The sequence below is a fragment of the Lycium barbarum genome, chromosome 3, assembly GCF_019175385.1.
Source record: "Lycium barbarum isolate Lr01 chromosome 3, ASM1917538v2, whole genome shotgun sequence".
NCBI classification, from domain to species: Eukaryota; Viridiplantae; Streptophyta; class Magnoliopsida; order Solanales; family Solanaceae; genus Lycium; species Lycium barbarum.
Window position 1 is genome coordinate 112,890,891 of NC_083339.1, and position 26,548 is coordinate 112,917,438.

Consider the following 26,548-nt stretch of genomic DNA (forward strand, 5'->3'; position numbering starts at 1 on the left):
TCTCTTTATGAATACCCATGAGTTTATGGAATATTTGAGATGCCTTTTCAAGAGAATATGTATCCTTTTATATAGGCGTGAGCTAGGGTTTAGGGTAGAGTAGCTTTCAAGAAATCCTAATAGATATTGGGCTCAACTTGTAAAGTCCCACAAAATTTCAATGTCTACAAATGCCCCCTACTTCAAGGCTTGTCAGAGTGTAGACTTGCCGAAACTCAAATACGAGACTTGAAGAACCCATAAAAATGGAGTTTCCATCTTTGCGGTCTTCTGGCTCCGTATTTTGTAGATCTGATTTGTGAGAGAAGAGATGAAGGGCACACATGGTCCCATTGGGAATGCCAATTTGTTTGCCACAAATGTTAATACGCGGCGTATATATTGCAACCACAAACAAAATTTGAAGATATTTTATCGATGAATATTGCGGGTACAAATCTGTTTATTTCTTGATTCTTCTCTCCTAATATTTCTCCGTAATTCGAGCGCCGTTAGTAGCTTGTTTCTCGAATGTAGCATAATTTGAATTTGGATATGTGGACTTTCTTGGGATGTATTTGATCTCCATGAAAGGATGTTGTGAATCTTCTTGAAGTATTTGGTTGTCAAGAAATATCTGGCCACATATTGACCTCTTTTTGAATATCCATGAGTTTATGGGATATCTGAGATTTGATCTCTTTATGAATACCCATGCGCTTATGAAATATTCGAGAAGCCTTTTCAAGAGAATATGTATCATTTTATATAGGCATGAGCTAGGGTTTAGGGTAGAGTAGCCATCAAAAAACCCTAAATAATATTGAGCTCAACGTGTAAAGTCCCTCAAAATTTTAATGTCTACAATTACTATTCACGGTAACATAAGAATGCTGATGATTATTTTATTGCAGTGGAAAAGGTGAATGAATTTAGAAATATTCGGGTAAAGACCAAAGAGAGATGAGGTCTTGAAAAGACCAATTTCACTCAATTTGATCAACTTGTTACATGTGTCCAATTTATGTAATGATTGACTGTGAGCGAAATTTTGATAAAAAGTTTGTGAAAAGATGATCTAAATAAATCATAGATATTTATGTAAGTATAGATCATCTTGTTAAAAGTAAAACAAGAAGTTTAAGTTAAATTAATGTTAAATAAAAAAATGTAACATTTTTTGAGATAAATAGACACATAACTAGACGGAAGGAGCAATATTAATGATGGGGTGATAGAACAGGAAAAAATGGAATCCATGGAAAGCCCTGCCCAATTCTAGAAAATGAAGACTTGCAATATATGGAGTCCGGAACCAAAATGCCTAAAAAAAAAACCACGTGGAACCAAAATATCCCAACAAAAAAAAAAGTGACAAAAGTACCTTTAGCGCAGTATTTTACTACGTTATAGAAGCAGTTAATTTTTTTTTCTATAACGCAGTAAAATACTGCGTTATAGAAACAGTACCAAAAAAAATAAAATTGGCCAACTTTATTTTTTGCAACACTTAGTGTTTTTTTTTCCATACTTTGACCAATGATTAGTCGTGTGTCAAGACTCCGAAACGTCAATATTTTATATAGAACCTGATATTTTTTTCTGCGTACAATAATGTAGGCTCAATACATCAAGAATACGTAAACGTTCGGATCGTCATTTTAGGGGTTGAAAAGGTGCCCGAAGTAAGTTTTGTTTGTAAACTTTAGGTTTAAGTGTTCTATATACATAGACGTCCATTTTTGTTTGAAGACTTGTTGTCATTAGCTTAAAGTTTTTTATTTTTAGGGTTTAGATTTAAACGTGTTATTTTTTAAAGCGTAACTTTATTTCGAATATACGCGGTTTTTTGCGCTCGGACGTCCGATTTGAGCGATTGTTTTTGCAACATATTCGAAATAAAGTTACGCTTTAAAAAATAACACACCCAAGGAACACTTAGTGATTTTTTCCATAAAAAGATCGCAACATCTTATTTTAATAAATCTTTTCTTTGCTGCACTTAGTGTTTTTTTCATACTTTGACCAACGATTAGTCGTGTGTCAAGACTCCGAAACGTCAATATTTTATATAGAACCTGATATTTTTTTCTGCGTACTATAATGTAGGCTCAATACATCAAGGATACGTAAACGTTCGGATTGTCGTTTTAGGGGTTGAAAAGGTACCCGAAGTAAGTTTTGTTTAAGGTTTAAGTGTTTTATTTTTTAAGGTTTTGATTTAAGTGTTATTTTTTAATCAAGACATAACTTTATTTTGAATATAAATATAATTCTAAAAAATATAGGAAGAAAAACTAGTTGTAAAGTGGTCAAACTTTAGATGGTCATAACTTTGTACTCGGACGTCCGTTTTACGCGTTTTTTTATCTTGCGTATTTTTTCGATATCTATGCGGACAAACAACTGCAAGGCGGTTTGGCCGAGCCGATTTTTTAAAAAAATACCTTTTATCCCATTCAATTTTAATTTTCTCCCAAATTGGCGTGAAATTTTCAATTTTATTTACTTATAAGATGATGATACGTAATGATTTCAACATAAAAATCCCGGGGTAATGTAGCTGTGAATGTCAATTTCACTTCTGCGGTTTCAATTTTTGAAAATAAAGCAGACTAATTTTCTCGACATATAAAGTTGACTAAAATAACTTTATAGTCAAACACTAAATTTTTTCGAACAAAACTTACTTCGGACACCTTTTCAACCTCTAAAATGACGATCCGAACGTATACATATCCTTGATGTATTGAGCCTACATTATTGTACGCAGAAAAAAATATCAGGTTCTATATAAAATATTGACGTTTCGAGTCTTGACGCACGACTAATCGTTCGTCAAAGTATGCAAAAACACACTAAGTGTTGAAAAAAAAAAGTTGGCCAATTTTTTTTTTTTTTTTAGTGCTCGCTATTTTACTGCGCTGTACAAAAAAAAAAATCTTTAGCGCAGTAAAATACTGCACTAAAGCAGTTAAAAACCTTTTGGCAACGACTTTATTTTCAATAAATCTAAACCCTAAAAATAAAAAACTTTAAGCTAATGACAACAAGTCTTCAAACAAAAATGGACGTCTATGTATATAGAACACTTAAACCTAAAGTTTACAAATAAAATCTACTTCGGGCACCTTTTCAATCCCTAAAATGACGATCCGAACGTTTACGTATCCTTCATGTATTGAGCCTACATTATGGTACGCAGAAAAAAATATCAGGTTCTATATAAAATATTGATGTTTCGAAGTCTTGACACACGACTAATCGTTGGTCAAAGTATGAAAAAAAACACTAAGTGTTGCAAAAAATAAAGTTGACAATTTTTTTTTGGTACTGTTTCTATAACGCAGTATTTTACTACGTTATAGAATTTTTTCTTTTAACTGCTTCTATAACGCAGTAAAATACTGCGCTAAAGCAGGTAACGGCTCGGTCTCCGTGAACTGCTTTAGCGAAGTAATAAAGGTACTTTTGTCACCCTTTTTTTGGTGGGGTATTTTGATTTCACATGGTTTTTTGGGGGCATTTGGTTCCGGACTCCAATATATGCTAATCACTGGTCTCAGATTTAATTATATTGCGCATGACAATCCAATAAAAATTCTACGACCTAAGTCAAATATAAGAGTAGATATATCCCAATTATCATAAGCTAGCTGAGACAACCACCCCACTAACTAATTAAGCATGATGTTTAGGACCCTAAAAAAAGGTGAATCCAATTATCCGACTTCGGTGTAAAATTCTTGCATTATTCATTTGTACTAGTAGTAGTATTATTCTTGTATTATTCTTTGTAGCTCCTTTTTTTTTTCGGTCCTGCTTTCTATTATATTTTGTCATGGCTTTTTATACTGCTTTAAATTGTTTGGTCTTGCGCTAAGGGTCTATGAAAACATCATTTTTACCTCTCAAAGTAAGGATAAGGTCTGTGTACACTCTACCCTTCTCATATCCCACTTTATGGGATTTAACTAGGTATATGTTGTTGTTAGTGTAAAATGCTTGCTCTTCAACTTTTAATTGTTAGGATTTGCATGAATTTCCTACCTTATTTGAATTCTATCATAATTGTATTTTATTTCAAAAAGGCTTTCTTGACGGAAAAGGTTTCCTTGGCAGAAAAGATCTCTTTCATATTTGAATAATCCTTTCTTGGAGAAAAAGTTTCGGACTTCTATAAATAGAAGATATGTCTCTTTCTCACACAACAAACACAATAGCATCCATAATGTAATCATTAAAGAGTCTTGTTTAGGTGGAGATTATTCTTTCAATAGGATTTTATATTTTTATATTAGTTTTCCCATATGTGGGCCAATTGGCCAAACCATATTAGAATACTATGCTTTTTTTAATATACTTTTCTTTGTCGTCTGATTTATCGTGTTTAAGGTTTGTAAATTATTAGCTTCCACATGACGCCCAGTTATTTCAAATCCCAACATTAATAATATTCCTAAACAAATATGACAATGACAAAAATTACGTGAAACCAAGCTAGTTGCTTACCGATATCTTCCTCAAAAACAATCGAAGAAATTCTGGAGAAGGGATATGAATTGAGATTTAATTTCTACTTTATGTTCTTTTTCAGAGACAAAGCTTATCTCCAACTCAATGTGATAATAATGCCACATCAAAAAGAAAAAACGTTAGCAGAGAAAGCTGCGTATGAACGAATCTCTCAATAACCTTATCCCGTCGCTAAATGAACAGTACCAAGATTAGTATGCTAATAACAAGATTAAACGTTAATCACAAGATTACGATGAATCCATAAATTGGATACAGTTGGGAGTAATCAAGAACTAAACCGTTAATACTATCAACACGTAATTGTAAACACGCATTCCCCGCGCATATTTACAAGAAATGAATATCACGTGCAAATTAAAAGCAGGAAAACACGCATATCAAATTTTGGCTGATTCATTTGCTAATTAATACGTATACTACTACAACTTTAACTCTTCAATTGAAAGGAAGAAAACAATATAAGCATGTGCCTTGAAAACTTGTGAAAAGGACTAATAACCTGTTTGGCCAAGCTTATTTTTTCCTAAAAGTACTTATTTTATCAATAAGTACTTATTTAAAAAAAAAACAAGGTGTTTGGCCAAGCTTTTATGAGAAAATAAGTACTTTTGAGGAGTAGCATAAGCACTTTTGAGAAAAATACACATAGAAGTACTTTTTAAAAGTTTGGCCAAACACTAATTGCTGCTCAAAAGTACTTTTCAAATTAATTGGCCAAACACAAACTGTTTTTATCCAAAAATACTTTTTTAAAAAGTACTTTTTAAAATAAGCTATTTTTAGAAGCTTGGCAAAACAGATTATAAGTCATGGACTTAATTATAACGATGTCTCTTCTTGTTTGGATTCTAAGATATAATCGAACAATGACTGTGCTCCTTTATCTTAAATTCTACTAGTAAAATATAATCCACAGTTTTTCCTCAAACATAGGCCAACGGATTTAAGGATACTACTTTATTAATTATCAATTCCCTTCCTCTAAGTGTCATATATATATACTCTCTTTTGTTTCAATTTATGTGTACCATTTTCCTTTTTCATCTCCATAAAAAAGAATGATATTTTTCTATGTTTAGAAATAAATTAACTTTAAACTTCTTATTGTACCCTGCTGAGATGAATTATAGTTACACAAAAGTATATTTCTTGTTTTAGATCATAAATTTCAAAAGTCTTTCTTTCTATCAAAGTGTATCACATAAATTAGGACGAATGAAAGTAGTAATTAATTATATTACATTCTTATTCAACCAAGGTGCATATCTTGTTCACATACACACAGCAAACTAAACTTAGGAAACACTAACAGGATCGACTAAGTATACCATTTTGACTTCGTCCTGTTCACCATAAAAGCCAAAGATTAGGAAAATCTTTAGGATTTGTCGTTTCCGCAATAAGAGTCAATCCCCTTTTGTATTCTATGTAGAATTAAACAAATGGGGTCTGTAACCAAAGACTAAGCTACAGGATAATCAAAAGTATAGTTGCATGAGCGTGCATGCATGGGAGTCTACGGAATTTGTCTCTTTTGAGAAATGTTATAATTTTAGCCGCATCAATCGGCTGATTGGTAGGCTTGGAAAATACTTTAGGCCTTAATTTGGGTATCAATTTTGCAGCTGGATTTCTCTAATATCCTGCACCTTAAAGCCTGTAATCCACTGGAAACAGTTGTTATGCTATTTTTCCTTCTCCTTTCTTAGGGTGCAATCAATCACATAGAAAATGAGACCATGTCAAGCGTATAACTTTTAAGTTAACTAGTTATCGAACACGTGGGTTGCACGTATATCCCATGTTAAATAGTATAAATGTATCAAAACTATTTAAATGTGCAATGAGTTGCAATGAAATTGAAGGGGGGAAAGCAAGCTCAAATTGAGGAATAATGAACCTATTCGGCTGATAGTTACTGTCATTGCAAAGCAAACTAATACAAAATAATGCCATCGAATAAATTTGAATAGTAAAGTTTAAGCGAATTTAATTATGCAAATTTTTTAATATATCAAGTATTCAACTTGACAATTCTTTCTTTGTTATATGTCAACATCACATAATTCAAATATGATTCTAAGCAGCAACTTTGGTAAAAATATTTCACATAAAACTTTTTGCCTTGAAATTTTGAAGTTGCTTTTCTAGTTTATCATTTTATGATAAAGGGACTTTAAATTGATCATAAAGAAAGGGTAAGTTGGACTTTTAATTAGCTAATCGTTTTTAAATCATAGAAGTGCATGATGAAGTATGTCGAAGTCTAAACACCAAAAATCATGGTTAAAACTTTTTAAATTATTATCTCTCTTCCTTTATCTTTAAATACCTTGAAGATAGACCACCTATTATTTTTCTTAAAATCTTTTGAGGTTTGCTGAAAGAACCTCATCCTTTTTACGATAGAAAGTATCAATTATTATATATCTTACTAATTAAATTTTGAAGAAATAACAAATATCTTTCCAGTAAAAAGAATACACCCCTATATTATAAAATTGACTAAAAGCTAAGTTGCGCGGACTCTTCATTTTTGATGCCGCACCCGTGTCAGATTCTCCAAAAATACATTACTTTTGAAGAATTCCACACGCACCCATTGAGATTTTCAAAGAGTTTGAACAGCATAGACTAAAAGTACAACTAAATAAAAACAATTGAATAAAAGTACAAATACAATATTCGAACAAGGACACCAACTGCTAGGCTAACCAAATATGTGCAGACTTTTACCTGCAGCAGTATATAAAGAGTGTTTGCTTCAAGACTAATGCTATAGATTTCTTAAGTTCTAGCATGAAAAATTAAAAATATATATGTCATGTGCATCTTCTTCGGCTAAACAACTAATGATTCTTTGAAGGAAGATTTAGAGCGCATAAAGATGATAAGCTAGTCTTGGGCGCATAAAGATGATAAGTAAGTCATAAAATCATTTATGAGTAAGAATTCATGAAAAAGGAAAAAGAAGGAGAAACGGTTTTCTATGATAATTATGTTGAGAACGTGTGTAGAAGAAGTAAATGGACAGTATGAAATGAATGCCCTCAATATTAAATTGGTTCATCGAATTTTGACAGTTTGAAGCATTAAAGTACTACTGCTTCTTCTAATTCATCCGGTTCACTTCTAATGTAATTAAAAAAAAATTATTTAATTGAATGTTCCTTTTTAATTCTTTAGGGGTAAAATGGTGACTCATAATTTAAAGGATATTATGGTAATCTAACTTTGCACTAAGTGGCTTGCCGCTTTTAGTATTACTAGTCTCTATGTTCGTGCTTTGGACGAATATATTTTGCGTCAAATACTATGAAATGCGTATTTTAGATTAATAAACTTTCAGCTTATATATTCTAAAAAAATAATTATCAAGTATTTCAATTTTATCCAATACGGAATAATTTTCTTACAAAAATTATATAATTATTAAAGTCATATATAAACGATCAATATTATCAAATCAACATTTCACACGTTTTTTTCTTTTCGAATGCGCAATGCTTTTAAACATGAAATGGAAATGGTAAAAAATGTCCCTAACGTATTGAAAATGGTTTAAATTTGCTCTCTTCCCCCTATTGGACCCCTATTTCGCTTAACGTTAGTTTTCAGATTAAAATTGCCCCTCCTTCCACCTATTGGGCACCCAATTGCCTTTACAATTTAAAATGTCCCTCCTTTTAATAGGATTATTAAATATCATATGTATGATTTTTTTTTTTTTGATGACATGAGAACCCGCAGCCGCTACCCTTCGGGTGCGTACTGGGTAAACCCAGTATCATATGTATGATTTTAATTAAATAGATTGTACTGATTTATTGGTCCACATAGATATTAGACCCAGCCCATAAGTAATCCCACCCATCCCAATTTATTATGTAGCTTAATTAGTAATATTTTGTTAATAGTTAATTAGAAATTCAAAGTCCTACATATTGGATAAAATTTTAAAGGTTAAGAATTTTATTCAAACATTGTTATATTTGTTTTACTCATTGTCTTAAAATAAATACTTTAGTTTAATGACACTTTTTATTTTTAATATGAACCATAAGAGGTAAAAGGTAAACTAACACCTAAACCCCATTAACGTACGGTCTATGTTGGAATTCAAATTTTACACGCTTAACAGTCTTCAATTAATTAGATTAGGATTGAAATTGAGAAACAACTTTTGTTTCAAACTCTATTTTACCTGTGATAAATTTATTTTACCAAAATAGCCAATAAGAATATAATAGAGTTAGATTAAAAGGGTACTTAAATCGATCAATATTTTACGGATATTTTTATCGTTCAACATTGTTATTCGTCTCCGGTCTCTTAGAAATGTGTGCTGCAAAATTTTGCTCTCCAATATTACATTTCTATATCATTCAATTTATTTGGTGTAAGCTAAAGATAATATGAGATCACCATACCCAATAAGAAGATTAGAATGAAAAAGTAATATTAATAAATGAACAATAATGCCAAGAAATTAAATTAGAAGTAGTTGCATTCCTATGTTGTCTTGATCTCAACCCTTTATTTAAGTTTTTATCGAAACAAAAGAAGTCATGTTAAGTATTAGCAGGAAACAAAAAACAAAAAGCAAAAAGCACGTCAATAATTAATATAACTAGGGATTTTTTTTCCTTAGTCTTATTTTGCTTGAACTTGCTAATTCTTAAAACTCAAAGAAATATTTATTTTGGTTAACAATAGTTATGTGATAATGACAGGAATCCTTGTCTCCTACTAACTCAACTTTAGAAGGGAAAAAATGGAAATAGGGAGTATGTTGGTTTTAGATTTTTATTTTTCAGTTGAATTCGAAGTCCTAGATTGTAGGAAAAAAATGAATACAACAATTTTATCCAATATGAAATTATAAAAAAATGAATACAACAATTTTATCCAATATGAAATTATGTTTTAGATAAAAATTTAACTTAAAAAGATATATAAGTCGTTCAATATTTGAAGAATATTTTGTTCAACCAGAATTTATATTCATGCTTTTATAATAATAATAATAATAATAATAATAATAATAATAATAATAGAAGATTATATGATAATTAGTGGAACTTGTGATTTACTTCTAAAGACATGAATTTTTTTTGGTCTCCCTGTTAAAGTTGGCAACTTAACCTGACTTCATGAGCTCAGTTGATTCTTGAATTAGTAGCTTTCAACATAAACCTTTCGATTCATCAAATTTATTTGATTACATCTAGATCTCGTTTGCTAGATATATACTATATAGTCACTAACAGGAGTGAGATTTACTGTCTGTCAGCCGTGACCTTCCCCTGGTCCCCATATTTGAAGACTGTACATTTACTTACGATTGTACAAATAATGTACGTTCAGAAGTTTCTAGATCAGTTTCTATGTCATAATTAAGACTTGTATCAAATTCTTTTGTTAGTTCTTGTGCCAGGCATTACAAAGTGGTCCTGCAAAAGGGGGTGGTGATGGCTAACATCCAGCAAGTACAGGCCTGTACGTCCTTGTCGAAAAACAAAAAGTACAGTACCATAATGAAAATTAATTGAGGATGACTCCTTTGGAGATGGGGACCATTCTTATCGTTTTAGTTCTCACTCTTCAAAATCAAGTTTTCTTTGGCTGCATAAAGGTTTAATAATGGAGTTATTGTTCAAACCTTGCTTCAGACATTCCAACAAACCACGCTCCAAATTCTCCCCACTGAGCTAATGTATGGTAATTTGTGATGATATTTAAAACTGGATCACCAATTCAGCCACAAATATAACACTCTCGTTGAGTCCTCGCCAAAGAGGTTCACTAAAGAGAATATTTAGGGACCACATTGTTCGTCCATATATGAAAATATCCAGGAAGCAAGACTAGGAAGTTTGATGCAATTATATCAAAAGTGTCAACAAGTAAATTGCTGTTCAACTGCTCACAAATATTAAACATTTCTTCAAATTGAAAATTGACACTAAGATGAGCTCCATAAGTACAAATTTGCTCCTCAAAAACAATTATGCTGCGTTACTGCTGATTTACAGACCTGTGTGACATAAAAATACAGAGATGCAAGCTATATAAAGAGGGATTAACAAAATGACCTCGGCTCTATCATAAACTTTATGGTATCAAACAAAGACAACACTCTATAGCAAATTGAGATCATTCTTTCTTTTTATTTTTTGCTTTTTTAAAAAAAAAAAAATCAGGTAGGCTCCTCATTACATGACTGGTGACCACTCACATGAGACAACTACCACTATATGTCAATCTCAAACTATACTACATGAATCCTCCATATGCATTCGGCTCTAACGAAAGTCACTATTCTAAACTCAAATATCTGTCTTCTAAGATAAACTCTCCAAAAGTTAGATGCACATTCTTCATAATTAACAATGATTTGTTAATAGTGATAAACAACTTTACTAATCAATCATCACATTGAGGGATAAACAAAAATTGTTGGTGAAACCAGCTAAGAAAGATATGGCCCAAGTCTTGCCAGATCCTCGTCAAATGGAAAACAGAGTAAGAAGTGAACAACGAAAATACATGGTAGCAGTTCCAAATCACTTCCAACAGCAAAATCAATTTTCCAAGGTATATTACAGTGGTTCTCAAACCCACATGCTACTTTGATGCTCCAGCAACTTCAAGGTGTAATTCTACAAGTACCACTTTCAACTTAACAACCCTACAGACATTACCCAAGGATCAAAACAGCTTCAAGCAATTTAGGAGCGTGATCTTTCCCGAGCTGGAGGTGAACGACTGCATCACCAACAGAATGATTGAAGTACAACACTTATTAGGATGACATCATAATTGAGAACAGGCAATGGAGAACAAAGACATCAAAAGAACGGCCACACAAAAGGAAAGCGAACTAGTAAGATGCAAACCTCCGGTATCGCTCTGAACTTTCCTTCGCATCACGTACAGGACTTTCGACTGGTTCACGTTTAGGACCTGGGCTGCTGCCATGATTATAACCATCTGGGCTATATTTCTCTCTCCTCTCCCTTTGAGGACTAGGACTGGGTCTATCATCAAAACCAGGACTTCTGCTTTTCAGCGGACTGCTCGTAAGGCCATTTCCTAGATCTGCTCTTTCCCTACGAGGGCTAGGGCTACGAACATTGTCATGACCACGATTTCTTTCCTTTCCTACAGCTGGACTATGGTCACGGCCATACTCAGAATTCCTTTCCCTATGCTTAGGACTTCGACTACGTCCACGACCATAATCAGGAGTTAGCCGATCTCGTCCACGACCATAATCAGGAGTTAGCCGATCTCTACCACGACCATAGTCAGGACTTGGCCGATCTCTACCACGGCCATAGTCAGGACTTGGCCGATCTCGACCACGACCATAGTCTGGACTCAGCCGATCTCTTCCATAAGGACTACGAGATCGAACTCGGTCATAACCTCTCCTAGGTGATCTATCATTGGTTTTACCAGGACCGTGTCCATTTTTCCTATCATCATCATCTTTGATTGCATACTCCACTGTGATAACTCGATCCATCAGCTTACTGCACTTACACAAGTACTAGGCAGTCAAACTAAGGCTCAGGTCAAATTAAATAGAAATTTCGAAACTACATGCCCAATTCCAACAAAAATTGACGAAAGCGTATAAGTACCTCATATTTGTAGCATCCAGGGCTCTAGTGGCATCCTCCTGTGTTTCAAATTGAATAAATGCAAAATTCCTTCGGATCCTTATATTGAGTATTTTTCCATGTGGATCAAAATGCCTTTCCAGATCCCTTGTCCTAGTATTATGTGGATCAAAATTTATGACAAACAAGGTCTTGGATACTCTAAAGCTTGATGAAGATTTTCTAGAACCCTCGGGCTTCCTGCTCCGTTCTTCCTGTAGCACAGCAACAAAAACACATCATAAACTTGAAATCATCACATTTGTGTGTGTGTGTGTGTGAGAGAGAGGGGGGGGGGGGGGGGGGATGGGGGGATTACCTTTGACCACTCAACACGAAGCCTTCGTCCTTTTCTGCCAAATTCTACTCGGTCAAGTGCCTGAATAGCATCCTCTGCGTCTCTTTCATCATCCATATAAACAAAAGCAAAACCTGAAGTTTGATCAAATAAATAGACTGAAGATTAAACAAAAACTCAGTAGGTGATAATAAGAACCCTCCGATGAAGGATTCCATTACTCGTAAATGCTCAAAAAGAAAAGGAAAGATAACTTTATGTAGCAGATGCGCAAACCGTCTAGTATTTGATCGCATTACAATCACTCTGTCAAATCTAGAAACTTTGGCCGTTAAAATCAGCGACAGACCTTCATTGATGGACTAAAGATGCCAGGGAAAGGTGGATGTCACATGATGGGATAATGTAAAAGAGTGCCTTCTCCATTTTAAACTGCTGCCTCAGCTTCGAGGTCGGCATTGTGACAAGTCTGAAAATGAAGGCGGGGCAAAATTCACGAGGAATGGAGGGCAATAGTGACAGGATAATATGTGATTGTGATGCCGTGATGGATCGGAGAGCCCTTCTTGAAACAAGAAGAGAAACTTGTCACGGTCAGGAAACGAAATAGACACCGTCCATCAGCAATGGGTACGGACATTGCAATGTTATCCTGCGCCAAAGAATCAGTTGAGTATGGGGGTCTACACTTTAAAAAATACACTTTTTCGGTAAACATATCCTAACACCCGCCTGAACTCAGACTTCTATTGTTGAGCCAAATGAGCTTACGGGATCTCCCATCCAACATAGCCAAAATGTAAAGATGGAATGCAGCATCCACAGCCGACCAATTTGTGGTCATTTGAGTCTTTGAGCAGTGAAACCACAGAATGGGCCAAGGGATGCTATAACCATGTTCTTATTTCATGACTCAATTTGCTTTGCCACACCAGCTTTATTGTTGCTGCTTCAAGGAACTTTACCAAGGCACATACTTCACATAATCTTGTCCAATCTTACTAGGTAGTCAATAGTGGCGAGCTCTGTCTTACTCGGATTGCAAACAACTTTGTTTAGCTGTATGTATATAATTGATGTACCATTGGCAAAATAACACTTGGCCCAGACCATTTGATGCCATAGTGCTTGTTGCCCATAGCTGACAAGACATTTTTTTTTTATAAGGCCCATAGTTGACAAGACATAAGGAATAAAGATCATACAGAAGAATGAATCTGGTTATCTACAACTACCCTAGTAGATGGAAATCACCCGGGAACCTACTGCAGGAACAAACTCATTTGCAGTAAGATGTGCATGTACCACGAATTATATTCTAAGATACACGGAAGGTCGCGCATACAAGTAGTTAGCGAGACAGCCAATTCATCAAGTATACTATAATTTTATCCAAAAAAAAAAAAACTATCAAACATGGTCACCACTTATATCCACAATTTAAAACAGAAAATAGCACGATAAGGTTAGAAATAAGATAAGTGGCACTGAGAAAAAATTGACAAGTGTCACAAGCTTACCAGACTTCATATCCACCCTATCAACCTTCCCGTATCTTTTGAAAAGCCTTTCCAGCTCAGACTGTCTGGTCTCAAACTCAAAGTTACCACAGAAAATTGGCCTCATCCTGGCTGAACAGACAATGTCAGGACTGCTAAACCTGAGATGAGACAAGTAGATGTGTAAGGCTAACAGGTAATAGGAAAAGAACAGTTTCATCTATAACTAATGTGATTAATTGCAGTAGAACAGTTGAGCATTTAACATTTTTCCATGGATTGTGTTTAGATTAGGTTACACCCTTCCATTCAGGCATTTAACATCTCCTTTGAAAAGGAAATGCTCTCCATTCAGTAAATTAGCAGTTAGATCACATTAACTAAACCGGAAACAGCAAATACATGAACTGTTACACAATAGATCCTTTTACAATGTAAAAAACTCACTGGCTGTAGATTGTCCACCGAGTTGGTTCAAACTTGATCTCTTGGGAGGATATTTGACCCACTGCCTGTGGCACCCAGCGCGATTTTCACAACAAAATCACTGGCTTAGATTACACTATTAAAGTCATCTCATAATGATATCAGTTCCGAGTCAAAAACCTACTACTCGTTAAAAAGGCCAATAGGCACCCATTATGCTCCTAAAGATTCGAAGCTCGCTATCTCAAGAATTTTAAATATTGAACGAATTACCCTAAGCTTTCTTCTTGAATTTCATTTTTTAGTAATGGTAGTACTTGATTCACCTTGCACGCATCTTCCCACCAGTGGTCCACCAAGGATTAGGCAGATGAGAAGAAATCACTTACTTTCTGCCTCCTGCTAGAATTTGAATATGTATTCTAACTTTATTAACCGCAGGCCACACCCTTGTGTGCTTTCTTGAGAAGATGGCACAAAAGTAGTGGTGGCAAATGGGCGGGTTGGGTTGGATTTGGGCGGGTTGAAAACGGATTGAATACAAACAGGTTGACTTGCAACCCATCCATATTAATACCGGTGAAAAAATGGGTAGGGTAAATAATGGTCCTGCCCCCATTTTATCTCCTAAAGCTTTTATGAAATAGACTAGCTAGCCTAAGATCTTGAAATGGCAAAGAGAAGAAACAACTGGAGCTCTAATTATAAACCAAGCCACTAACCCTGGAAAAATACAAACTAAAACTGAATCCTTTCATTCGATCAACAATGAACTTACAACTGTTATTGAGAAGAATTCAATATTTTTTAATGCCAAAATCGAAAAATCCTGTTTCCAAATTTTACAGAAACAGAACATAATTGCCTTCCAACTCTTTAAGGCTATTCAGATTATACAAGTTAAAGATGTAGTAAAAAGAAGTCTACAGAACTCCGAATTAGCAAAAAAGGATTATACAAGAGCCTCTCCCAACTAAGCTCTATTTTGTTATTAACCATACGAAGTTGTATGTAGATGTGAATGATGATTCTTGAAATAGTCTAAAATCACTGCTTTAGCTTTAAAGCTCTTCAACTTGGCCAGTTAGCCTTAGCATGTATACTATCCATATTTTACCCATATTCTTACGGGTTAATATGGGCTTCAGCCCATATTGTACCCATAAAGATATCACTCACCAAACCGTTAAAATACTGGCAGCTGAGCAGGTTAACAAAATATGGGCTTATTTTGCCAGCACTACGCAAGAGTCACTTAATTGGTCTAACTAAGATCTTCTTAAATTTTTTAAGAATATGACGATAGGTGAGTTCTAAACTCACGCAACTTGAATGAACAAGAGCATCAAACTGGTCTAAGAAAAATCTTAATTTAGTAGTTGGATAGTTAATTTAAAAAATGCACATCACATCGCATCATTTAACTCCTGAGAGCTAATTTTGGAACTATACTATAAACAAGAATGAGTTCCCATCCAATACATAACATTTTCAAGTTCTTCTTAAAACCGACCTAACTCTCAGTTAAGTGGAAACTCAGGCACCAAAACTGTTAAACTTCATCATTGACAGATGAAATGCTAGATCTGAAACAGGGGCGGAGGTAGGTTGGGCCGATGGGATCCGAACCCCCTTCGGCAAAAAAATACACTGTTATATGCAATGTTAGAATTAGTTTTTATGTATATATAGTCGATGTCGAACCCCCTTAAACTTTTTCGTATATTTACTTCTTTATATTTTGAACCCCCTTAATAAAAATCCTGGCTCCGCCACTGAATTCTGAACGTCTCGATATCGAAGCCAACACAGAGATGTAAATATCAACTGCTTGTATTGAAAGATGTGAAGTGATTACAAAGAAGAGGAAAATATCTACCCCTGCAGCTGTAATTTATAAGCTAACTAATTGTTAACCTTCACACCCAACTAACTGCTAACCTACACTCCAAATTTGGCTTTAACCGACTTAGTGAACTACACATATGAGTAATATTTACAAAAGTGCTACATTATCATTTCAACAAAAACCTTCAATTCCACAACCAAATAGGAACTACACATACAATGTTTTTCAAGCAGCTAAACAAATAAAATTTAAGTAGCTTCACAAAATAAATGTTGCAACAATTAACATCGGGAATAGCATTTCCTTCCGCATAACGAAAAAGCACGTGCATTTATCTAAGTAGATTGAAGTTCGTAAGGAATAAGATGTTAGATTCCGTTAAACGGTGACATCTGTTAGTACACAAATTAGAAGAAAAATGTACAAAGATCCAAGAGTTTACCTCCTGTTGTCTTAGGAAACCCTAACTGCAACAACAAGCGAAAGTATCTTCGCGAAAATTGTCAGTCAGAGGTCTATTATATTTAGCTGCACCTCTCCTCTTTGACGAAAACACCCTTCACTTCCTCATATTTTTTTTTTTTTTTTTTAACAATTTGTTTTTTAATTGCCAGAATAATCATCCTTTATTCTTTTCTTTATTTGTTATTTTTATTTAAACGATATAATTAAGTAGGAAAAAACTCAAATATGTCATCGAACTATTAGAAATGTACTGTTCACGCCGCTCGTTAATAGTTCGGCATAAACATCTCACCATCGCGACTCATTTGGTTCATTTGTGTGTCACTACTACCATCAGATTTTGTCACGTGACATTATCTAAACCATTCATTAGTTACCATCCCCCATTCGTCCTATCACTTCCTTTTACGAGTGACATATGTGAGTTGTTTTGTTATGTTCAGTGACATATTTGAGTCTTTTTCCAAGTTTAAACTCAACTAATACATTGATTAGGATACAAAGGAAAGACAAGAGTAATAAAAAGATAGAGAGAGAAGGATGTTGCCGATCAGTTAAGCAACTCATCACAATCTCCTGGAATCACTGCTTCAAACTCAAACAGCTCCGCAGGTCCCACTCTTACTTCGAACCGAATCTGCATCACAAAAATTGCAGCAAGCGTAGTATATGTACGGGAAGCACGTGTTCTCAGATATCTCGTCGACTGATAACAAAAGAATTAATGACGAAATAATAAGAAAAATCTTGTTTAACCTTACCAGCTTACCTTAACTTAGAATTGAACCATCAACGGGATAAAGGATAATCAAATACTAAGTAAAGTCAAATACTCAAGTAATCAAATAATTAGAGAGACAATCAATCAATAGTCAAGTAAGAAAATGAATGATACAATGTTGTATGCTCCCGGTAGACACACAGAGCTTCATAGGACTGTACGAAAAATGTGATGCACAGGGTACTGCTAAGTCCATATACCGCCTAGAATACCCTATCACATTGAGCAACTAACCTTTTGAGGCTAAAATATCATGCAACCGACTTTAAGAGGCCAAAATATCCATCAACCAACCATTTAGGTTAAAGAATCATCAGTTTCCTCTGAATCCACATCTCCCAGATCACACTGAGACAAATGAAATGCATATGCGTAATAAATAACATAACAGCATGAATATCTCAATAATCTAGTCATGACAGTCAACAGACTCAACTAAGTTCAACAATTTGATTATCACAAGTGTATGAGATTTCATATAGTGAAGAGTACAACTAAACAATCAAGTTAGAAAGTAGCACATAACAACTAATCCCTACAAGTTTTGGCATCTTGGATTACGATCCACAAGTAACAAGAATGCCATGTTATTGGAATTCTAAAGTCAAACCTTAATAAAAGGTATTAGACTATTCTTTGTGTACGTCACGCGTGCATCACATGGGCATTCCATATCGATTAGTAGAAAAAAATTTAAAATCCTATGTATTTGTTAAACCATGTGTGTGAGGTATACAACAAAAATAAAAAGGCTCTACACTGAACTACTTATATTACAAGTATTATTTAGTTCTAGAATAAACTGTAAGATTCATAGATCAAATATATCTATTTTTTTAGTGTCCAAACGGTGGATGCCAAAAGGTTTCATGGCACAAGGTCTAACCATCAGAATTTAGTAATGCCAGAGAAGGAACAATTTAATGGAAACCAATGTAGCTTCTACCAATGCCGGTTTGAGAGCTATCAAGACACACTAAATACACACAAAGGATGTCAGTTTTACAGGGTGAAATTGTTGGAAACATTGATTTCATATTTTGGGACACAACAACTATCTTTCAAAACACAATTCACTATGATCAACCACAGGTAGATGAGAAATTACCTCAAGTTCTGGATTCAGGGAAACATTACGGAGTTGAGACGATCCTACCTCCACAGTAACTCCTCCATAACATTCTTTCTACATAGTGAAATAAGACACCACAAGTTCTCAGCATATTGACAGCCTAGTACTTTCAAACTATTTATTCGCCGGTTTTAATATAATTTTAATTTTAATTATTTGATTATCTTATTCAACACATATTTAACCTTTCATATGTCGATCATTTGTGTTCTACAAAAATGTAAGAAACATAGAATCTGAAAATGATAGTACTTGGATTAACTCTTGCATAGTGTTTTTGATAATGTGCCTTCAGTTAAGATTGTAAGTTTTTGTTTCCTGTTTGTTGGGATTCTAAAGTCAAACCTTAATAAAAGGTATTAAAAACTATCTTTTGTGTACGTCATGTGTCCATTCTATGCATCACATGTCCATATGCGTCGTGTGTGCATCCCGCTTTAATTAGTTTAAATTTTGTAAAAATCTTATGTATTTGTTAAAATATTTGTATGAGGTATACCAAAAATAAATAATTAAAAGGCTCTACACTGAACAACTTATATTACAAATATTATCTGGTCCTAGAATAATCTTTAAGATTCATAGATCTAATATATGTATTCGCTTTAGTGTACAAGTGGTGGTTGCCAAAGTTTTCATGGCACAAGGACTAACCATAAAAAATCCAACAATGCTAAAGAAGAGATAGTTTAATGTGAATCAATGTGGCATCTACCAATGCCGGTTTGAGAGCTATCAAGCCATGCTAAAAACCCACGATGGATGTCAGTTTTATAGGGTGAAATTGTTGGAACCATTGATTTCATATTTTGGGACACAACAACTATCTTTCAAAACATAATTCTCTATGATCAAACACAGGTATCTGAGAAACTATCTCAAGTTTCGAATTCGAGAAAACATTATGGAGCTGAGATGATACTTCCTCTACAGTAACATGTAACAACCCGTTTAGTCGTTACTACTTTCTCGATGATTTTGACCTTTTCCCGAGCTTGTTTAGCTCACATTTGATCCGAGGGGATCGTTGACACATTTTACGAGGTGTTTGGTTTGATTTGGGTGATTTTTTGGGAAAATTGAGCTTAAAGCAAAAAAGAGTTGACTCAAAGTTGACTTTTAGGTAAACGAATCTTTTTCGGGAATCCATCGATTCCAAAAGGTCTAGATTGTCATTTAAAACTTGTGTGTATATTTGGTTCGGTTCCCAATGCACTCGGGTGCATTTTGGGACTTGGGTAGGAAAGTTAGTTTTGAGGTATCGGGGGTTGACTCGGTCAACGAGACCTTCGATGGGAAATCCAAGGCCACGAGTGCGTTCGTAGCACATTTTTATGTATATTTGCATATTTGGTTTGTGTAAGGAATGTTCCGGGATGGTTTCGAGGGTCGATTTCAAGTTTGGGAAGACACCGAAATTTTCTGGTATCTTGTGGTCGCTTTGGTGCGGAAGCGCGCACAAAAGCAATGCCCGAACCACTAAAGCGATGGCCGACCCACTGAAGCGGTAGCGCGAAAGCGCCGGCCTGTCCATAGAAGCGGCCGACGGAACAACTTTCTATTTAAATGCCTTATGAAAACCCTTCTTCCTCCCATTCCTAAATTACATTTCCTTGGAATCTTAGAGGCGATTTGAGAAGGGTTTGGTCAGATTTCCCATGAGGGTAAGTTCTCTAATCTTAATCTCTTTCATTTACCTTCCCTAAGTAAGAATTCATGGTAGATAATCCTTAGAACTTGGAAGAATAAGAGAGGGTTTTGGGGTTTATTTCTTCAATAAATTGTTAATTATAAAACCTTGAATTGTTGGTGGGTTAGGCTTGATTAAGCATGAAATTGATGACTAGAATCTATTATTGCATGATTCCTTCCTAATTAGTGGCTAATTTGTGAGAATTAAAGTTAGGGTTTATACCCAAATTTTGGGGGGTTTTGCCTAGACTCCGAATTTAAGTAAATTGTTGGTTCTTTTAGCTTGATATTGATGGGGATTGATCCTAGAGCTTTAATTTGATGTTGAGACCTTTAGATTCCTAATTTCACCATTTTAGTTCATAAACCCTATTTCATAAGTTGGGAATTTGGGTCATGAATAGAAGTAGGGTTTGAATGATGTTCTTCTTAATTCTAATTTCATGATTTGAATATGCTGAGACTTTCATTATATCGAGGCTCAAAGAAAAGGGAAGACTAAGGTGTGATTGTTGGAGACTTGTTGTTCGGGCTTCCAGGTACGTTATGGTTTACCTTATGGTAAGACTTCGATTAGCGAAGCATATGTTTAGATGATATTGTTGGAGAATGCATGTAAGCCTTCGGGTACGAAGTCGGGATGAATATTGTCTTAAGTTGGACCTTCTTGTATGATTTGGGGGCTAGCCACCCCATTATGTTGTTGACTCATCTTGATTTATTTACTTGTTGGTTCGTTGATACGTTGATACATTGGTAATTGTGGCTAGTGATATATCATGGATTTGATATTGCGATACTTAGTGATATATCATGGATTTGATATTGCGGTACTTAGTGATATATCATGGATTTGATATTGCGATACTTACTCATTCAATACTGATATGAGAATGATGATTCATTGTGGCTTATTGTGTAGCCTTACTGTTGATGTTACTTGTGTGCCATGTATGGTACTGTTTCGGATTACATTATTTGTAGATATCATATTTCATCATATTCGTATGCATTTCCATAATACATTTACATATGTATGCTGCTGGTACTAATGATGATATATGAGAGAGTGTAGCCTTTGAGGTTTCTGCCGAAGGGCGTAACAGAGAGATGAGTGTTCGTTGCTTGAGGTTTCTTGCCAGGAACAATAGAGTGTCCGATGCTCGAGGTCTCTGTCGGGATCGTGGTAGTGTGCTTGTGATCCGAGGTCATATTTCGAAGCGAGTGGTACATGGACTTTGCGGGTCCCTCATGGATCATTATCACTGAGACGTGGAGTCATTCCGTCCAGGACATGTTGTAAAAAGTTGTATATACATTGCATTCATCCTGCATACATTGTTGTATTGCATTGTATCTTGGTTTCTATTGATCATTGTGATGTTACTGTGATGTACTGGTTCGGATTGCTATACTGAGACTTCGCACCATTGGGTTTAGATGCTACAACATAGGTGATGACTTATATCGTGGATATGGCTTATTGTTGATTTGTACTTATTGGTTTATGTGTTTATCTTTCTTTGTTGTCTTTATATACGTTAGCTAGTCTTAGTCGGCCTATGATACCTACCAGTACTTATTGTTTGTACTGACCTACACTTGCTGCATTCTTTTATGAATGCAGAGTATCAGGTGGGATCGACGTCTACCCCTCGTGGCTGAGAGTTCGAGGTTGTTCATACGAGTCTTGTTGGGGTGAGCACGTGGACACTTCACTACCCGGAGACTCCTCTTTATTTATGTCTTATTTGATATTCTGAGACATATTGAGACTATTGATGTATTATTATTATTCAGACTTGTAGTAGTTAGTTAGTTGCTCTTGTATAACAAGACCAGATACTGGGGTAGATTTCTTTTGTTACTGCTTCTTTATATTATTATCGTGAGACTTCCGTTATTCTATTTTCTTTCACTTATTATTGATCTATTCGTGTGTTTATGAAATGTTGGGTTAAGGGTCCGCCTACCGAGGTGGGAAAGGTAGGTGCCCTCATGACTTAGTGAAATAGGGTCGTGACAAGTTAGCATCAGAGCCTTAGGATACTGGTCTATAATACAAGAGCGTATCTAGTAGAGTCTCGTGGATCGGTATGATGAGCTCCGTACTTATCTGCGAGAGGATATATGACATTTAGGAAACTTCCAATTCTTTCATTCTCTTATGAAACTTCATTCCAATTGGTATCTAACATGGTTGTCAGGATTAGGTTGCAATTGATGCGAGGGCGAAATTCGTGTTCAATTGTGAAAGGAAAAGGGGGTTCGGCATGACAGAACGATACCGATGGAAGTGTTTATCTGAGCTATAGTTATTACGGAGTATTGGATCTACTGGAAATAATTAGGCATGATTTGGTAATAGTCATACTTTCAGGTTCACGTGATATCTCGGGAATATGGTACTAAAGGTCATTATCAATATAAGCTCATTGATGTTAAAGGACTACATTGTTATTAAGTGAATGTTATCGGCACATCGTTGATTGGTAAATTTTATTGGGTTGTAGACCTTTGAGGAGCTAGTAATCGATTGATAGAAATGACTTCAATTATGGGCGAGTGTGATGAGTTAATAACTTGAGGAGTTACTGGTTGTTTCACTTAGATTTGAGGAGAAATATGGATGTTGTTTTATGGTTTGTTTGGCTTAGATGGATGACTAGTTTAGAGGATCGAGTGGATTTGAGTGTTTGTTGGTTAGTAGTGATAAAGAGATTTGAAATGAAATATGGGAACTGAAGGATTGCAATGAGGCATCATGCTATCGGGTTTAGGGGATTAAGGTTCGTAAGACTTGAGATGAGGTAATATGGGTACTTTAGTCGTGTTTGGATTGCGGGAACATTATATCATGACGTACAGTAAGGGGTGTGATCGATGAGGTTGATTGTTGTTTTCGAGGTTAAGGGTAGAAAGGAAATCGCTAAAGCAAGAGTTAGTGATGTGAGAGCTTAGTTATGATTGGACAGTATAGAGTGGGCTTGTGAGTTTATGGATGAGTTGTATGTTCGGTTATGTCATAGACTGATAGAGGTTAGTGGTAGACTAAGGTTGGGAACCTTGGTTTCGTTGTGTAAATTTGACTAGATCCCGCTACTAATGGTGCTATTACTCGGCTTATGTGATTGAATAAAAAGGATTGGCATGCGAGTGGTTAGAGGTGTTCAGATTCAATAATTGAGGTAAGAGGTGATTCTTTGAGGACTAGTAATGTTAAGGATTTGAGTAAGGGATTCGTAAACATGGGTACTTGAAATGGTGGATCAATGAGGGGTTGACTGAGTTAAGTTCGAAATAAAAATTCAGAAAGTGAGTAAGGAAATTTGGGCAAGGACGCTTCAGTAAGATACATGAGGATATTAGTAATATTGTTATGTGATACGCCGAATTTAGAGAGTGTTTAGTTTAGAGTGGTAAGCATTAAGAAAACGCTAATGTGCATAGTGTGTGGTACGATCCTATCTCCAGGATTAATTTGGCTAGTTTACAATATTTATTATTATGTGGTATTTGATGGAGTGGATTCAAGGATTGATTACAGTATCGATGATCGTGAAGTAATTAGAAATTGGGAAATTGACGAGTCGAGAAAAGGTATAGTTGATTGTGAATCGATAAGAAAAAGGTACAACTTGGGGATTTCTTGGGTCAGTATGGATTGTGGTGTCGTTTTCTTGCATATTCCAGTTAAGATGTGATATGATAGAGTTCCGTGAGGTTTATGATCAGCGACTAGTGAGAAGCATATTTCAGTGAACCGAAATGTTGAGGTTTATAAGAAGTGGCTTGGTGGTACACCGTCGGATAAGTTTCATAACATTCTAGAGTGGATAGGTTAGCATGCTTTAAGAGAGAAGATCTGTGGAATCCCTATCATGCGAGGATTAGAGTTATATTTTTTAGGCGAGACCCTACTCGTGGTAATATTTTATGTTGCAAGTAATATTGACTGGACATTTTGGGTAAGAACTTTTGGTTATTAAAGAGTTGGGGGTAATTGCGTGAGATGTAGAGCGGCAGTGTAAGATTGGATACTTTCATAGAATTTACGAGCATATCGAGGTGATACTATGGGAGATTGATGGTTACAGGGGCATTACATGCGGCTATAGGTTTTAAATCGAAAAGTTCTAAGTGTATCAGATTTGTGTATCGGGTAAAGGTTGAGAAACATGAAGATTGGAATAATGTGTAGCTCTTCGGTACTAATTTAATGACTTGGATAGGACTCAACTTGTGGAGTCAAGGGTAATAGGCATGATTTGTTATGCGTGAGGAAAAGATTAGAATTGACCGCCACAGATGTTCCATAGGACTGTGATTGGTTTCGATAATTCGGAGTCGGTTTGAATGACTATTAGTGGTACTCAAGAGTGGTACATTCATTCAAGGTTGAAATTGTTCGAGTTAAGCTTGTTAGGCTATGTCTATCTTCCAAAGAGGATCTTTGGTTTTCCAGTAAAAGTCCTATAAAGATTCGATGAGTTTTGGTTCAAATGTGGCGTATGAAAGGATTATCGAGTTTTATCAGGGCTTACAAATGAATTTAAGGATATTGTTACTAAGAACAACTTGAATAGGATAATGGTTTACAATGAGCTTAGTACAAATTTGAGGAGGAACTGTTGCATGAGAGGCCTTTATAGTGATCAGTTGGGTTCCGACGGACTTTGCTCGGCGGGATATCAGTAGTATGGTTCCTATATTGTGATTTGAAGGTTTAAGAAGACTTGAAACTAGCCAAGTTGACTGTTAGTTAGATCAGTTTTGATGGAATTGTGTAGATATCTCAGATGGATCAAGGATTCTTTCTCGTGAGAGTGAGTCATGGTTTTAGTTTTTTATTGTGTGTGATCATGTATTTCTAAGAAATCACGGTGCCGAAAATGGATTTAGCAAGTGCAAAAGAAAGGTTAGCGGGATTAGAATATCTTCCCAGGTCAGAATATGCTATGGTTTGTGGCCATGTTTCAAAGGATTGCATTGGTTTGGGGAAGTGTTTGTGGGGCCAATTGATCACGTTCAGAGTTGCAGTTTTATCAAATCTGAGAATACGATCAAAAGCAATTCGTTCGAGGATTAGTTGCGAGGGAAATTTGAATACAGAGATATGAGTATTGGAGCTTGAGCTAAGTTTGAGAGTAGTGACTGATAAAATGAGCGATCAGGTTTTTCTGAATATTACACCTAATAAGGGTGTCGTGCGATGTGGGAAGGAGAGCAAGTGAACCTGAGGTGTATTGGCCTGCTTGAGACTATCCCTTGTGTTGATCCTCTATTTTATGAGTTAGTTTTCACCAAGCCGGTCAGGTGTTCATCCGGTCTTTCATGTTTCTCTGTTGAAGAAGTACCATTCTAATGGTTCTTGTATCATTACCATTCTAATGGTTCCTGTATCATTCATTGGATTCAGTTCTGAGCGATGAGAATCCTTCCTTGTAGGAGGAGCCCAATATGTGTTCGAGATATCTCCAGTTGTTGCGGGCTCAAGTATCTTTCCCCGTTCTCCTCCTTGTCGCTCAAGGACCAGCGATTGTTTAATTGGTATTTTACATAACGACCCATTTGGTCGTTACTTCTTTTTCGATGCTTTTTACTTTTCCCAGAGCTTGTTTTGCTCACATTTGACCCGAGGGGACCATTGACACGCTTTTTGAGGTATTTGGATTTGATTTGGTTGACTTATTGGGAAAATTGGGCTTAAAGTGAAAAAGAATTTACTTTTGGGTAAACGTACCTTTTCTGGAAATTCGTCAATTTCGAGAGATCTGGATGGTCATTTAGAACTTGTGTGTATAATTGGTTTGGTTCCCAATGCACTCGGGTGCATTTTAGGACTTGGGTTGGAAAGTTAGTTTTGAGGTATCGGGGGTTGACTAGGTCAACGAGACCTCCGATGGAAATTTCGAGGCCACGAGTGCATTCATAGAGCATTTTTATGTATATTTGCATATTTAGTTTGTGTCCGAGAGGTTTCGGGATGGTTTCGGGGGTTGATTTTAAGTTAGGAAAGACACCAGAATTTTCTGGTGTCTGGTGGCCTCTTTGGTGCGGAAGCACGTGCGAAAGCTTTAGCCAAACCGCTAAAGCGGTAGCGCGAAAGTGCTGGCTTGTCCGCTGAAGCGGCCAATGGACCAATTTTTTTTTTTTTAAAATGCCTTATGAAAACCCTTCTTCCTCCCATTCCTAAATTACATTTCCTTAGCATCTTGGAG

At 35.5% G+C, this 26,548-nt stretch overlaps 1 protein-coding gene across 3 annotated transcripts; it reads right to left on the reverse strand.

Annotated features, from left to right (window-relative positions):
- Positions 1-10,894: 10,894 nt before the first annotated feature.
- On the reverse strand, positions 10,895-16,853 carry LOC132631853 (serine/arginine-rich splicing factor RS31). 3 transcript variants are annotated; one of them, XM_060347560.1, is made up of 6 exons: positions 16,700-16,853; positions 14,004-14,143; positions 12,505-12,617; positions 12,168-12,400; positions 11,418-12,056; positions 10,895-11,286 (listed from the first exon to the last, which is right to left on the reverse strand). In XM_060347560.1, exons 2-6 carry the CDS (start codon positions 14,107-14,109, stop codon positions 11,250-11,252), a joined length of 1,128 nt encoding a protein of 375 aa, XP_060203543.1. In that variant the 5' UTR covers positions 14,110-14,143; positions 16,700-16,853; the 3' UTR covers positions 10,895-11,249. The 3 variants fall into 3 exon arrangements, with proteins under 3 accessions (XP_060203543.1, XP_060203545.1, XP_060203544.1); XM_060347562.1 differs by lacking the exons at positions 14,004-14,143; positions 16,700-16,853 and adding an exon at positions 12,833-13,531; XM_060347561.1 differs by lacking the exons at positions 14,004-14,143; positions 16,700-16,853 and adding an exon at positions 12,738-13,531.
- Positions 16,854-26,548: the final 9,695 nt, after the last annotated feature.